Consider the following 16,551-nt stretch of genomic DNA (forward strand, 5'->3'; position numbering starts at 1 on the left):
TGCTGTTTGTGGTACCCAAGGTAGCAACTTAAAGCTAGTTGAGCTGTGTCTCTCTGTGTACAGCCCTCTCCACCAGACTGTAGCAGAACAGCCCTGTTGTTCCCACATAGGAAATCTGCAAAAGCAAACACCAGCCAAATCCTTTTGTCCATGCTGGGGAGTATTTCTCATACATTTTGGAGATGTTTCTTAATATTTAAATGGTTCAACCTGTGCATTGTAGAGCTACATGGAAATATCTTGTCTGATTCAGGTTTTCTAGCCAGTGATGAAATACAATCTTGCAACTGTTTTTCATTTAGCAATATAAAATGCAATGCCTAGTCATTCTTATGAACATTATGGGATTGACTGGAAACTCTTTTTTCCTCTTTCTTTTCCTCAGCCAAATTTAAAAAGTGGTAGTTATATAGTTTTATTCTCATCTGAATTAAATCTTACCTGGAAAACACTGAGGGAAAAAAGAAAAGTCTGATTCTCTGGTGTGGTTAATCAGCATAATTGTTAGTAAATATCCAAGGCATTTAAACTTCTACTTGAGGCTCTTTCCTTTTTCATAATTAGAGATTCATTAGTGAAGAATTTTTTTTTTTTTACTGTACCTAGAACAGCTGGGTGATAAAGAAGAAAAGAAACAGCAGAAAAACAGTGGGAGTGAAAGGAAAGGCTGGCAAGGCAATTTGAAATCAGAAGCCTGTGGAATAAAACTAAGATATATGAAAGGATATTGAAGCTTGGGAAAGAGCAATAAGAAAGATGAAAACTAACATGTATGTCTGGAGACTATCAGGGAGAGAGGAGAAGAAAAATGACAGACACTGTTGGTGCAGCGCATCCTTTCCTTGCGGGGAAGATTGTTCTGCACCACAAACTTGGCCTCCTGTGTGACACAGTTTGAAATAGCACATGTCACTTCACATGAAGACATCTGTGTATATAGATCTGCCCTCCTCAGTGCCAACTCAGAATAGACCATCTTTCTGCTGCTGATTTACACTTCTCTATTCCAGGTAAATGGCATGGACATCAAAAATGTGCCTCACAACTATGCCCTGTCAATCCTGAAGCAGCCCTGCCACGTGCTGCGACTGACGGTGCTCCGGGAGCAGAGGTACCGGTGCCGAAACAGCGGACTGTCCCTTGATGCTCACTGCAACAGGGATGACAGCTTCCACGTAGTGCTGAACAAGAGCAGTCCAGATGAGCAGCTGGGAATAAAGCTGGTCCGCAAGGCCGACGAGCCAGGGGTATTTATTTTCAACTTGCTGGAAGGGGGCATGGCTGCCCGCGATGGGCAGCTGCAGGAGAATGACCGCGTGCTGGCCATCAACGGGCACGACCATCGCTACGGCAGCCCAGAGAGCGCAGCCCAGCTGATACAGGTTTGTCTTCCCTGCTTTAACCACGGGGCTGGAACTGTGCAAAAAACCAAGCAGTGTTTTTTACCATCCATTGCAAAGCAGGGACCAAACACTGAGTCTGTGTATTTGGAAGAGGGAAGGAGTCAAGATTGGAGGGGAATTTACTTCTCTGAAAGCTCCTTGGTTTTACTGTGGGATGAGTGTGAATATGAGCATGGACTCCCACAGAGGCACGTGCTATCATCAGGTTATGGAAAATATAGATCAGTGCAAACATCTGTATACTATGATCATCACCAGAGTGATGCCAGCTGCCAGAAGGCATGCCAGCCTGCACCCTGGCAGCACTGGTTCCAGCAGAATCCCAGCTCCTCTGGCTCAGGAGACACAGTGCTCTCTGGTTCAGCCCTGGAGCAAACCAGACTAGACTAAGGCAGTGGACTACCACTATGAGGTAATCCAAACCTTGTAGATATTTCTTACCTAAATCCAGTATATGGAAATCCAGATGTTTTGGAAAAACGGATCTGTAGTTATTAATCTCTGTTTAGACTCATGTCTACTAAAGTGTACGAGTACTAAATGGGTACTAACACAGAACTGCCAGATGAAAAAAACCCCATGTCTTTCTAAGCTGCCAAATTGGTCAGCTTCTGCCTAATTTTCCCTCCAGAACCAATTTGGGTTCTTTGTTTACAGACTATGTTTTTAGAAAACTTCCACATAAAAAGCAAAGCCAAGAATCTTTTGTTGCTTTTATCTCATATTTATAGCTGTTATTATACTTGTGCAATTTTGAATTTCATTTGAAAGCATTTGAAAGACTGTTCACATTTTGAAGAAATTCACGGGCTTCAGTAACAAGATGTCAAATTAGGCCAGCTTCTTCTTCTTTCTGATGGGTATAATCAGGGTAATGTCAGTCAGACTGAAACAAACAGTCAAAGCCATGCGTTTTGTGGAAAGGATTTCTGTGTTAGCATATATTCACGGTTGGTTGTAGCCAACTTTTATTGTGAAGTTTATAGCATAGGTAAGAAAATGCCATGCGTTTACATAATGCCAGTTGTTGAAATTCTGGTGCAGACCTTTCTGGATTACCTTATGTAGCTCACTAACTGGGAACAGAAGGCAGAAGGGGAAAGGTTTAAATTCTCTGAGGGCAACAAGTCTGGAATGAAAAATTTTCTAAAAAACTATTATTCTTGGAACAGTTCTTTATGGCTACAAAACAAGGCATCAGTGCTTCATAAGCAAAAACCACACGAGATGAAACAGAAAAAAATACTAACAAGAGTATTCACATACAAGTGTTTAAAAGTGCAACCAAAGCCCTTATTGGTCTTCAAAAATTGAATGTTAATTACAATAATTCTTGAAATGCACACCAATCCCTGGGAATTTAAACAAGCCCATCAAAGGGGAAACTCAGGTTTCCAAACAGCCAGGATTATATTGCATTGATGTGAGCTCTATGAATCACATTTATCTAATGCAAAATTCCTGGAACCTGTGTCTTTTTTGTTATGTTTTTCATCAATTATCATTTGCCTTTCCTGTTTCCATATTATGCCAGAAGAAAACCTTTATACTGAAGCCACAGGTGTTTTGCATTTGCTTCTTACACGAAGGGCTGTTTCACTGTGTCCTCTGACTTCTCAACAGCATCCTTCCTGCCTGTTGACAGGGCAGCATGCCACTTGCAGTGCATTGAGGTCTTCTAATTTATGGTGGTGAAAGCTGTAAATACACCATCAATTTCTTTAAAAACAGATCATTCACTAAAAAGTGCAGTGGCTTGTTAAACCAAGCACAGCAGGAAGACTGTCAGATTTCTGTGTAATCTGATTATTTTTGACTTTTAAATAATGAATAATTGAGACAATTGAAGCCTATAGAAACTATACAATAGCATATGTGAAGCAGTTGCTAAGCAGTAGTTTAAGTGTCTGGCTGTTTATAAGCTCTAAGCTCTGTCACAAGAACTGAAGTGAAGAAAATGTATAAGTGCTAATTAGGAATGTGCACACATCATAACACTTGGGAATTTGCTGCCTCCTGTTTGTCACATCATCTTAAGCCATGGCCTTGTGTCAGAAGTGGCACTTTGAATCTAAATAAGGAGACAGTCCACATCTGTTTTCCATGAGAGTGACAAGAAAAGGTGCAAGGTAACAGATACGGGGTGCCCATGTGAGCACATCAAGCCAAGCTACATGGGCTGAGCCAGACTTTACTGACCCCAGATGTTCACCCTCCTCCCCACGTCCTTCCCCCACCATAGCTCAGAGCAGCTGCTAGGAACAGACGAGCAGCTCTGCTGCCCAAAAACTGCCTTTGACAAGCAGGTTGTGGTGTGGAGCATATCTGTGCTCCATCATCCTGGTGAGACATGGGGCAGCTTGTGCCAAGGGCAGCCCTGCTGCCCCTTTCTAAAATGCAATTACCCACTAGATGCTCAGGAGTTTCCATTGTGTCTCTGCCTTCCTGCTTGATTTGCCTTGGCTGTGACAGATTTTAATTCTAGTAGAGTGTTTCAGCTCCGACTTGCACTTGGTATCAAAGCTCACCTCCTTTCTTTACTTTTCACTTCAGCCTAAAATACAGAGAAAGAATTGTGGGAAAAGCCACTGCTAAGAGGGAGGGAGAGATCAGAATGAATCAGCAATAAATAATCTGATCAGTAGAAACATTAATGGGTTTTCACATGTATGTAAATACAAAAGCTGTTCTTGTTGTTTGGATAACTTTCTAAACCACTCTGACTTCTGAGAAACTACTCAGCTTGACTGGCCCGTAGACAAATGTGCCATTGCAACAGAGACTCTTGTTGAACTTTTGCTAGCTGTTCTATGAGAATTAATCATGTTTTACAATCTTTCTCTAAATAACCAGCTTTGAGGCTTACCATGTGGCAGCAGATAAATTTCAAAAAGAAGTTGTGCTAAGTTGAAACTGTTCATTTTAGAGAAAACTGGATTTTCATAGGGCCACATGTCCTTGGGAGGTTTAATCTCGTGTTGTTCAGTTCCACCTCAGTCATATTACAAACTAGGGACCAGGGTGCTTTTCTTTCTTCCAACATACAGAATTCTGCTTTTGGGTACTGGTTGAGTCCAAAGTCCAGAGTTTTGAAATACATGTGTTTGCACCAAATGATATATTATGAAGCTGTGAAGATCTGAGTTTCTAGTAAAAAAAATAGCATCCCCCAAGATACTGGGAAAGTAACAAAGATGTGCACATTTTTTTGCTTCACTGAAAATAACATGGCTTGAACATGTATTTTTCAAGCTTGAAGTTGGAGGTTTAGGAGAGGTAGGTTGCTTTTTCTTAACTAAAATGACATTTTTCCAAAGCTTTTTTTAACTCTCAGCTACAGCTATTGAATTCAGCTCCAGAAAGGACAAACCAAGCTATAAAAACAAAATTCCCAGAAGCTTCCTCTGGCTTCTGTTGATTGTCTGTGGGAGATTTGATTTCAATAGTGCAACTGGATCTGGGATTGGTTTTCAGCTGCTTTTTCAGTGCCAGCTTTCCTTGGAGCTTCTCCCCAGTGAGCAGTGCTAGCAAGAGAGCCAGGACGTCTGCAGCCCCTGGGGCTGTGGTACCAACAAGCATTGCAACTGCACCCCAGGGCATCAGGCTCCAGATGTGTTTGTGGGGGGCTTCACGTTGGAGACTGAGCAGTTCCTCCAGTATAACCGGAGAGCAAGCAGGCAGGAGTGCCTCTGCACACTGGTCATTAGGAGCCCCTCCTTCCTGGCAAAACAGCAAGGTCTTTAGCCTAGAGAGAAGGAGATTAGAGGATTAATTTTTACATCTTCTGAGTATGCTTCTGTAGCACTGTGGTTATTGCTACGCTGTTCTTCATTTTAGTTTAGTATATTTGTTTATGGCAGGCATCTATGATTTATCTGGGTAAACCCCACCGCCTCTCAGCTTTATCTTTGTATCACTGTTGTCTTGAATAGATTCATATGAGCCTCACTGAGGTGCAAATGAAGCCATTTGTTTCTAGGGAAACAGTGCTGATTCAATAAGACAGAAAAAAGCCCCACCTGTACACAGAACTAACACTAATATCAGGCAAACACACACAGAGCCCCTTTAACAAACAAATATTACCTCAGCAGAAGCTTTGCATCATCTCTCAGACACACAAATATTCTGACTGCATTATGAAAAAAGGCCTAGAAGTTCTTTGAGCTTGGGTTATTTGCTTTGAAGCTGCTCTTCCTAGAGTGAGAGTTTGTGAGTTGCTTTCCTATCCTAAACTTCATTATCCTGTGTGCTTGCTTATGCCTACCCTCTTTCTCTGTGCTCTGCTGCAGTAGGATTTTATTGCACTAAAGAAAATACCTTTTGTCCCTTTCTTCAAGCTTCCTTACATTTGTCATGCTCATTGCATGCAGGTGAACTTAATTACATTGTTCATTCCCCACTTTCACTGGGCAAGCCTAAGCACATCCCTGGTTTCAGGGTTAATTGTATCTTTTTCAGCTTTTCCATTCATCGGGCAGCAACAGCTGTGGTAGTCTGCCTGTCTCTCTACCATGGCAGGCAAATCGCTGCTTTGCAGTAGTATACACAGGTGCAGGTGAGTGCTGATCAATGCCCACTGTGGTGGATCACTGCTTTCAGCCAAATTTGGGGCAGGTAGAAAGGATTTTTTAGAGTTAAGACCAAATTTTCAAGAGAAATATTAAGTAGCTGGCAGTAAACCTTTAAGAACTTCGTTGACCTGAACTGATGCTACTGCTTTATGTCACAGCAACCTCATTAACGGGAAATCCAACCAATGTTTAAGTGGTTCCTGCATTTCAGATGCTCTGGGGCTGGGGTTTGTTGCACCATGGGATTCACACTGTGCTCCTCCCGCAGGCCAGCGAGAAGCAGGTTCACTTCGTGGTGTCGCGGCAGAGCAGGCAGCAGACCCCCGACCTGCTGCAGGAGACGGGCTGGAGTTCCAGCGCTGGCAGCTCCCAGCCTTGTCCCGCCGAGAGAAACACCCCCGGCAAGGTGAGGGCACTTGGGTGGTGTCTCATGGGACAGGGGGATGGGAGGGCAGCTAGTGCTGCATGTCTAAGGGTGTTATCTCTGGCTTCTGTCACCAGAAAAGGCATGACTTACTTGGCAGTGGAAACACAAAGGCTGTGCTGCTCATTATTATTTATCCACTGGTTCTGCCCTGACTCTGCCTGGCATGGGGAGGGAAAGAGAAGGCAATGGGCAGTGGTGGTGCAGTGTCCTGGCCACAGCCACAGATCTGACCAGCAGTGTGAATCTGCAGAGGACAATGTGCTCCAAACAAAAGAAATTTTTTCTGAAGTTTTTCCATCTGTAGCATAGTCTTCAGACAAAAAGCTTTCACATGCTGGCCTGAAAGATTCTCATAACCTACATGAAAATTATGGTCATCATTAGGCTGTTGCTCATTTATTAAAACGCCCTGGCTGCTGAGAGCATGAGGACTTTCTGTGAAGCTTTAGACCCAAAGTTTGTTTCTTCTGCTCTGGCAGCACCTGGAACTTGCCTGGTGTGGGGTCTGCAAGGGCTGCTGGTGTGCAGCACCAACCAGGGACACAGCACAGAGCAGCCATCTCACCCAGATGAGGCTGTGGTTACCAAACTGTGCCCCAGCTGTCCCTGTGTACCTGGTCAGAGCGTGTGTTCAGTGCATCTAGACTCGCAATATTCTCTTTGCCTAAGGCAGACAGATGCTGATGCTCAAACATACAAGGTTCTAAGTAGGAACCAATGCAGCTAGAGTTTTGAAAATATGTTTTCTGAGCTTGCTCAGTGTTATTCTTTCCACTTTAGACAGAACAAGGCTTGTCCTTGCAGAAACTGGATTTGTTTGTTTCACTAAATTTAAGCCACGTGTCTGGCTAATTTACATAAATCATCCTGAGTGTCATCACTTATGCAAATCCATGCAAGCCTGACCCTAGCCACCGGTGCCAGGGGTGTATCAGAGAGGTGTACAGGCAGGGCTTAAGTTCATCCTCCTTGATGGACAGCCAGTTGTGTCCTTAAAGGGACATCTGGACCAAATATCTGGTGCACAGCTGTCAGCCTAGAGACAAGTCTAGCTCTGGATTTTACAAATGCTAAAATATACTCATTTTTGCAGGTCTTTTAAAACTACATTATTCAGTGGTTTTATGTGTTAAAAATGCTAGTATATATTTACGTATTTTTAGTTTTCCTTTTCCACAAAGTCACAATCACAGCTCTTATTAGGTGGGACCAGATTAGCAGGAGTTAAAACAGAAAGCAGGCAGTGTTCAGTAGCTGCTACCAAGTAGCAAATAGTACCCAACTAATCATGCATCTGCAAGGCATGACTTTCTAATGAAGCAATGATTTCCTTAGGAATATATGTGTAGGACAGCAATTAGCTTGTGTTGCTACTGTATGCTTCCTAGGGAAGATCCAAGCACCTGCTAACACTACCATGTTGGTCTGAGTAATTAATTGATACCACATGGGATTATTTGGGAACAGAGCTTGTCTCTCGCTGCCCTGAGATCCTCATTTTCTCTTCCTGTAGCAAGAGATGTTGGATGGGAGTTCTTGGTAAGTCCCACAATATTTTGGGTAGCTGTGAGATTGAAGGCACAATATTAGTTTCATAACACTCCTTTAATGAGCAAGTGCTATAAAGACTAATGAATCATCTCTTGTTGCATAGGCCACAGCTTTTAGGGGGATTTCCAGTTTTCCACAAGAGATGGGTACTGCCTAAGCACATGAGTGGGTGTACTGCTGTGGGCTTCTGTCCAATGCCACCATTTGGGCACTTTCCAGGGAAGAGCACAGCCAAAAAAAAGAAAGTTCTGAACTGTTCCTACCTCCCTTTAGCTTTCTGTGTGTGTAGTAGAGGGCTTCTATCAGAGAAAATGCTCTGGCAGTAGATCAGCAGATCAGTACAGCCAGTGGACACAATGAGCTTCAAGCACTGTGGACTTTTGGTCTGATACAAACATTACTGGAGTGTTAGTTGCCCTTTTATAGGGCATGACTGTGTCAGTTTAAATATTTTGTGATATTTTGCTGAAGGTTTAACTGAACATAATTTGCAATTCAAGATTTTTAAACTGGCCTTGAAAGATTTAAAAATGTCATTTATTTTAAATAGGCATTACTGCAGGAGTAATGCTTGCAAGCCTAGGGCCTGTACAGTGTCCTAATACAGCACAGGCTCCTGCCCAAAAACCAAGGTAATCCTTGTTGGTTGGGCCTCACTGTCAGGGGAGTCTCCCGTGTGTGTGGTCTGATGAGTCTGCTACTTACTGCCATCAGTGGGATTGCTTTATTATATGTGGATTGCTAGCTGCCTTGATTTCTGGCTAATTCTAAGGCATTTTCTGTACCCTGAGCTGTGATATAAAAGTGATATTAGATGGTCAGGAATGCTCTCTTTGAGTGAAAGTCCTCTCACTGTAGAGCATGTATGTATACATTGGCTGAAATCTGCTTTCAACCCGTGGCTGTATTCAGCATCAAAAATAAGCTCTAGCTTCCAGCAGCTGACTGGCTCCTGCAGTGGCTCAGGCGCCACTTTGGGCCAAGCTCATGGCCTCAGGACAGCCAACCTCCATCTGTACAGCGTGGGGAGGTGCCTCTCTTCCAGGCCAGTGGTGACCAGCCATGTTACCCACAAGGTTCTGGATAAAAAGAGGATGATCTCTTGTGACCGTGTCCTTTTCTCATGGCCGCAATGCCAGGTGTATGGTGTGCCAAGAGATTGGTCCTGCCGAGGGTGTCATAGATCTGTTTTCCTCTGTACAGAGATGGGGGAAGCACAGCCCAAACTCTTCTGGCTGCTGCCTGCATTCAGAGAAGAGATGTCACAAACACTTTCTTGTGCAGCTGAGGTTGTGAAGCCAGGCTGTAACATATAAACAGGCCTCATTCAATGCCTTTGAAGTCACTGGGATCTGTGCCATTAATTAAATAGCACTTGTTTTTAATTGGAACTCTTTTCTTATTTCTTTCAAATTAATTGTCTAGTACTTAGAGCAAAGAAAATGTTGCTGAAGCAGGCAATGTTTCCTGACCATATGAGCAGGTTAACCTTCAGGTGAAGTACATTTTCCAAACAGACACAGCGATGTTTTTTGTTGTCTGCAAGACACGTGTCATGGCTTTGATGTTGTGATAATCTGCTGTAAATATTTATTTTCCAGTAAATATACAGAAAAGGAGGAAAAAATAAAAAGAGGAGGAGATGAACTGTTATGTTTTTCTTCTCCTGACCTCCAAGGTCGCTTCAAAATGACAGGGAAGGACAGTTGTTTAGAGGAGAATGCACTGAAATGCAGTCAGTGATAAACACTGCCTTTTAACTGGTTTACTTGCTATCGATTATACCTCCAAGCGAGTTCTACGTGTGTTTACTAAAAAAGGCTTTGCTTTCCTTTCATCACTGCCTTTGTCTCAGTCAAGTCACCCCAAATCCTTTCTGTCTGCAGCCATATAAAAAATGACATGGGAAAGGGTAGCTTCAAAAGAAAATTGGTCCTTTGTGGTTCAGCATACAAGTACTGGTACTCCTATAATTCTTCATTGAAATGTAGCAGGACAATTTGTTCCCAAACAGTACTTTGAAATCTTTTCTCCCTGTGTTGATTCCTCAAAAAATACTGATAAACCCACTAATGCTCTAATGTTTTTATTGTCTGAGATGGGATGTATGCTGCATAAGTAACAGGGCTGCTCTCTCACTCAGAGCCACAAATAGAATCCAAATTTCATGTTTTGCTACAAAATTTCAGATTGCGATTTTGGGAAAATTAGTAGCACCCCTATCCCACATGTTTGAAAAAGTGGCCTTTTCCTGGTGGAAAGCCATTAATTTTCAAGGGAAAAAAGATATTTTTGCAAAACATGGATGAAACATTGTTTAATTTGCATAAAGATTACATTCAAAACATTACTATGTTTAAAATATTTACCCCTTAAAGACAAAGGTGAAAGGTTAAAATTATCTGGATCAGAATATAAAATTTATTTGGAACAGAACATTTTCCGAAGGTTTTAAAATCTTCAGAAATGCATAGGTTTGTTTGCAAGTCCTAAACCAAATTATTCTGACATAGTGCCTGTGTTCTGCATGGACCCCGTCTAGTATGTCCAAACAACTGTGTTGTTTGGTTTTCTCTCAGAGACAGAGAAAATTCTTCTTTCCACTGAGCTCTTTGCCTTTTTTTTCTGGAGCTCTGTAGCAGCTACTGTTCATCTGCTCAAGCACAGAGAAATCCTTTGCTAAGCTTCTAGAAGGTCCCGTGTTTTGTTGTTAACATTGCATCACAGTAATCTTGATGTGGAGTTAGTTCCACCAAACATGCCTTTTAAAAAAAGCACAAATCAAAGACATAGTCTGCCCTACACCCATAAAAAAAAATCTTGCCATAATTTTCCTTTGTCCCATCATTGTCACTTAGGGAGATGTTGTGGATTCATCTGCTCCACTTTCCATGCTGCTGGCCCAGGAATCAATGTAAAATGTCTTTGTGAGATGTCAGATTCCTAAGAAAAGATTAATGTGGCTTTAAATGAGTTTTATAGATTATTTTTGCATATTACAAATGTGAGGTCACATTTGTGAATAAGAAGAGTCATTTAAATACACATTTGAAATGTGTTTAGAAGCGTGCTATTGTACATGAGCCTGGCATGGATAATGCTGTTCCTGCAAGAGGGGCTGGGATTGTCAGGAGTTGATGTCAGGAGCACTGCTTATGAAATACTTAAGGAGAGCAAAGCAATTAACATTTAAATCCAGATTTATTTGCCTTCTGTAAGAACTGAGTGCATGGTAAACGTGACATTCAGTTCACAGGTTTTGTTGGAGCTTGCATTGCAGTGGCTCTCCTTCCTGAGGGCACCTGTGGGTTTGTTGCACGCTCACTCATGCACTGGTCATTGCATGACCAGCTGTGTGTATTTAACTTTTCCTGCTCAGAGGCAGAAATATAAGGATGGCTGTCCCGAATTGACCCTTCAAGCAGAAGCACTAAGAGCACCCTGGAAACTTCACTGTGCCTTCCTTCTCTTTTCCTGAACAGAAACACTTATTCTTCAAGTGTATTTCCACCCATAACTTACATAGAAACACAGATATCTGGAAGATAAAATGAAAAAATGTCTCTTCTAATATGTCCCCAATGGTTTCATTCCTCAAATCTAAGAGGACTACTTCTCACTAGCTATACAGATGATGCTCAGACTGCAAGCAGCAAGATAAGAAGTACAACCTGATAGTAAAAGATATAATGGCTACTAGCGATATTATTATTATTATCAAGAACTTTTTTTTTCTTTTGAAATCAAATTACTTATTTACATTTCAAGGACCTGACTCTATTAGCCTTAGCACTAAAACAAACTCTGGTTTTCATGGGAGCAGTGCCTGACTTTAACTATTTAAGCACAGTTATCTTGTGGGTAGCTCTGACTGCAGATGCTTAAGGCCCTGAGGGAGTCTTGCTGGCCATCAGGCCAGGTGGCTGGGAAGTGTCTTGGTGTTACTTCTATGAATATTTGTTTTGATAGAAAATGCCAAAGCTGTCAGGGAGGTCCCCATGCCCACAAACTGTGTTTGTTGTTGCTATTTTCTCTGTCACAGAGCACCCTTCACACTGTCACCTGTCACGAGAAGGTGGTGGCTGTCCGGAAAGATCACACGGAATCACTGGGAATGACTGTGGCAGGCGGAGCATCTAACCGGGAATGGGATTTGCCTATCTATGTGATAAGTGTGGAACCTGGAGGAGTGATCAGCAGAGACAGCAGGATAAAAACAGGTAAAAAGGGGAGATTTTGAAAGCCTGCTTTAAATCAAGAGCTTCTTTTGAAAACTGCGGGATAGTGAAAGAGCTTCACACTCTGACATCTTCAGCAGTCCTTTGCATCATCTCTCAGGCACATAAGTATTCTGAATGCATTATGAAAAAAGGCCTAGAAGTTCTTTGAGCTTGGGTTATTTGCTTTATGTGTTGGATTAGAGGGTCTCAAGTCAGCTACCAGAAAAGGCATAATTATGCATCCATAATATGCATCTCTCTGTGAAGTAGGATATAGGAATATTCTGGTAGGAAAAAAAGATAAATAGCTTTTCACAGGAAAATAAGCTTGCACCACCATCTCCTAACTCCTGATACATTCACTGCGCAACCTACATGTGCTCTTAAAGCAATTTTTTTTGCTTACTTGTCATTGCATTAATCAATTTGAATGAAATATCAGGATCAAAATTCCCATTATATATGAAGCCATATTAGTGCCTTGTGGCTCAGCCTCGTGTCTGGAAATATTGGCTTCCTAACCCCATTTAGCTACTGATGTAACAGAATGGTAAAGCTAATAGTTTCTCCCCTTCTGTGTGAATAAGCTTTTAGAGCAAGATGAGGACCATATTTTATCTATTGGTTTTGTGGGAGTAACTGGGCAGCAGAGGGAAGATGAAACTCTCAGATTTCAGGATGTTCCATCTTCGAGAGCAAATCCCTCAGCAGCCTGCATCCAGCAATGACACAGCTCACCCACCCTTTATCCCCTATATTCTCCTTCAGTCCAGTCACTGAGCTCCAGTTTCTGGAGGGAAGTCCTAAGTTTGAGAGAAGTGAAGGCACCTAAAAATGGGGCAGAATAGCTGCAACCCAGTCAGACCCCAGGGGCCTGGGTCTCAGTGCCCAGCACTGGCACACATGGGAACTTCCTCTTTGTGTCTACTCAGTGAAACCCATGTGAGAACACAACAACAAGGAGCAAAACAGCAGATTTCCCCTTTCTTTCTGCTGGGAGATGACTGCCTCTCAGTGGGATACACTTTCCAAAAACTATTCATCATGAGGCAGCATGGAAAACTCAGCCTAGTTAATTTGATAAAATCACAAACAAATGAATATGTGATGTTATAATAGCACTGTAGGCCTCTGATTTAGAGCAGCTCTTGGGCTGTTGTCCTTCTTATTTGGGACAAACCACAAGAAGAGGCTAATGCTCATTTGCAGTGCCTGGACTGCCAGTGATACATCTCTGCCTGGAGAAGCATCCAGGCCAAGCACAGAGGGCACCCAGGAAAGCCCTGGCATGGGAACCTGCTATGTAGGGTTGCAGAGCACTTTGCTTACATGACATTAGTGATGTCTTTATTGTTCTTCCTGTAGTAATTGAGGTCATCTTTGCATTTTTCTCTGTGACTGCTGGGCCTGTATTATAAATAAGGCATACAGAAAAATGGTTTGGCTTGCAGCCATTCAAACAGGCATTAATGTGAAAATAATAGCATGTCATTCCATGAAGCAACCTAAGAAGAGCCTAGAGTGGCAGTCCTCTGCTAAGGGAGAGCTGGGAGAAAAAACATCACTGAGCTGTTGGGTTTCAAGCTTAGGATGAGTACAAATGTTGTTAGCTGGAAGTGGACTCCAGAGACCTGGACCAGTACTAGGCACCAGTACCAAAGCTTGCTGGTACAGCAGAACCCCAGCTGTTTGTTCAGCTCCAGATGCAGGACATGACGTGGAAAAAAACCAGGACAAATCCTCTGTCCAGCCACGCAAAGTTTTTGTGTACAGGAATCTCCCTCATGCCTGTGGCATGTTTACTAGCATATGCTTCATTAAACGATAGGAATAACAAAAAGCCTCGTCAGGCAGCCTGTTCTTGGCCATGGATTTGACTCACTTGTTTGTGGAGGTGGGATGGGGATCCTGGAAACACTGCAGGGTTTTTTATCATCAGCTTTATTGGTCTCAGGTGACATCCTCCTGAACGTGAACGGGATTGATCTGACGGGAGTCAGCCGGAGTGAGGCCGTCGCCCTGCTTAAGAACACCAACTCCTCAGTGGTGCTCAAAGCCCTGGAGATGAGAGCATGTGAAGCCCAGGAGGAGCAGGGTCACCTACCACCCCCTGAGGACACACAGGTGACCTCTGAGAGCAGTGAGTGGTCACCGTCTTGGGTTATGTGGCTGGGGCTGCCACGGTAAGTCCACAGATTGCAACCTCTTGCTGAGGGGGAGTGGGAGGAAAGATTTGTATTTTCTGGCAATACTTTCTTTTGGCTTGATTCATTGCACTGACATCTTAATTAAATCCAGGCTCTGTCACTGAGTTGACTCTAAATACCTCCCTTTTGTAAATGGGTATGTGTACATGGCAAAATAGACATGCAGTTCCCCTCCCGAGGGAGGATAGGATGCTGAATTGTTTCAATCTTGTAAACATATCTGGCACTTAGGGAGTGAAAGGAAAATCTTACAGGGATCCAGGAGCTTGCTGAACTGGAGTTCAGGCTCAACCAGCCTGCAGAAGGCAGATACCCCTCCTGCAACACTCAAGCTGCACAGCCCTCCTCCTTAGCCAAATCGAGCTGAATTGTTTGACTTTACCCAGATGTTCATGCAGTTGGCCAGTATGTCCAAATCACCTCTTTTAACCCCACCCCCGCCTGAAAGAAGTCCATTTGTCACACAGAGGAAGCAGCTGTGTTGTCATTTCAGCAAGGATAATGAGAGCCACATCGTCTGTCACTAAGCTCTCAGTGTGCACGGTGCAATACCTACAGCTTCCAGGACACTCCAGAAAGAATGAAATGAGGACACATTGTGAATCTGTGAATATGCAAAGCTGGGATCACAAAGTTGAAACTGACACTCACTTTTAAGGAATGAAGAATTTATATTATAAGTTCCTCTTGACTGTACTCCTAACTCTGGCAGCAGTTCAGTGTCTCTCTTTTACAGGAGGGCAGGAAAAGATGGTCTGCAGAACAGGTGGGCTTTTCTCTAGGCACAGTTTCAGGACTCCTCTTCATTTCCTATTCTTGCATAACAGGTTCCCCTCTTTCTAGCTGGAACCATTTTGAACTCATTCACCTTGCAGCAAGGTCTGCTGTGAGGGCCAGATGTTTTTTAGGGCTTGGTCTGATGCTAATGACTGTATAATGTGCTGAAGCACTGCAAGAGCAGAAGGCAGGCTGTGTGTCTGTAACCCACAAGCAAAATGTTCCTCCTGCAGTGGGGAGGACTACATCTTTATATCTGTGAAAGAAAAGCAGTAAAAAGAAAATGCAATAAATGGTACTTAACTTGCTACCCCAGGCAATGGTAAATTTTCCTCACTCAGTCTCTGAAGACAGGCAGGCCCAAGGAGATCCTCATTCCTGCTAACTTCTGCACTCCTGAGCTTGACCAGCACCACGGTGAAGGTACCAGAGAACGGGTAATGCTCTCAGTGAAGAGACAGCAACAGACCAGAGGCCTTATAGATGCTGCAGTCTGCAGTGCTGAGTCTTGCCTTCTATCACCATCCATTGCTAGATGGACTGAAACAATCCCACCCTGCCTATGCCAGCCCTTCTTGGAGCTGCCTGGTCATCATCTTCTACTCACAGCTGCCTGAAGTTCCCAGTACCTTAGCATGGTAGAGGACCTGAAGGACAGAGCTCCACAGTACTGCAGGCTTGCACTCAGAGTTCACATCAGTCAGTTCCACTTTGCAGTTTGGCAGCAAAATGAGTTTTCCTGTTTTAGAAACAGTTTCTGAGTTCACTTTAGCCTTCCTCCTCTGAAGGCTGCATGTGTGAAGGCATTCCAGCTCTTTTCGTCTGAAGGAAAATCAGCCCCAGTGTCAGCGAGGCTGAAGACAAGAGCTCATTGTAACTCTATCCCCAGCTGTGAGGCCGTGCACAGAGCACAGCATGGCCCTTCTCCTTCAAAGAGACATGGGGACATTGGTATGCTGAGTGGGGACGTTGCTCTGGACATCAGACTAGCGCCTGGGACAGGGACCAATGTGCCTTAGATGTGACAGTAACAAAGGTGCTCTGTTTTCTTACTGGAGCTGATTGGCTGACAAGGGGCACAAGAGGATCAGGTTTGGGATTGCTCACTAGGTATTAGCAGACCCTTCAGTCTTCCCAAGCATAATTGTGCTCACTCACTTATTGTTCTGATTCTCCAGGGCCCACGTCAGATGTCTGAAAGTCCTTCAACAAGTTCTGTCACCAGGATGTGTATCGTGTTAACTCATTGTGCTCCAGGTTGAGCATTTAACCTTTCTCTGGCTTTCAGTTTGCTTTTGGCAAGGATCACATCTCACTAGGTCCCAAGATATTGTCAGCAGTCTCGTGATATTTTCCAGGCTGTTAGAGAAAATGATATTCTGTCTAAATAGT

At 43.3% G+C, this 16,551-nt stretch overlaps 1 protein-coding gene across 10 annotated transcripts in view; it reads left to right on the plus strand.

Moving 5' to 3' along the window:
- The window catches only part of LNX1 (ligand of numb-protein X 1), a 120,773-nt gene that overhangs the window by 97,682 nt on the left and 6,540 nt on the right, over window positions 1-16,551 (plus strand). For all 10 annotated transcript variants that reach the window (XM_064418153.1, XM_064418149.1, XM_064418147.1 and 7 more), the window contains 4 exons: window positions 1,011-1,382; window positions 6,246-6,383; window positions 11,998-12,175; window positions 14,130-14,358. In XM_064418153.1, coding sequence (XP_064274223.1) covers window positions 1,011-1,382; window positions 6,246-6,383; window positions 11,998-12,175; window positions 14,130-14,358 — 917 coding nt within the window. The remainder of the gene's footprint in view (window positions 1-1,010; window positions 1,383-6,245; window positions 6,384-11,997; window positions 12,176-14,129; window positions 14,359-16,551) is intronic.

This window comes from Passer domesticus, chromosome 4 (genome assembly GCF_036417665.1).
Source record: "Passer domesticus isolate bPasDom1 chromosome 4, bPasDom1.hap1, whole genome shotgun sequence".
Classification (NCBI taxonomy): Eukaryota; Metazoa; Chordata; class Aves; order Passeriformes; family Passeridae; genus Passer; species Passer domesticus.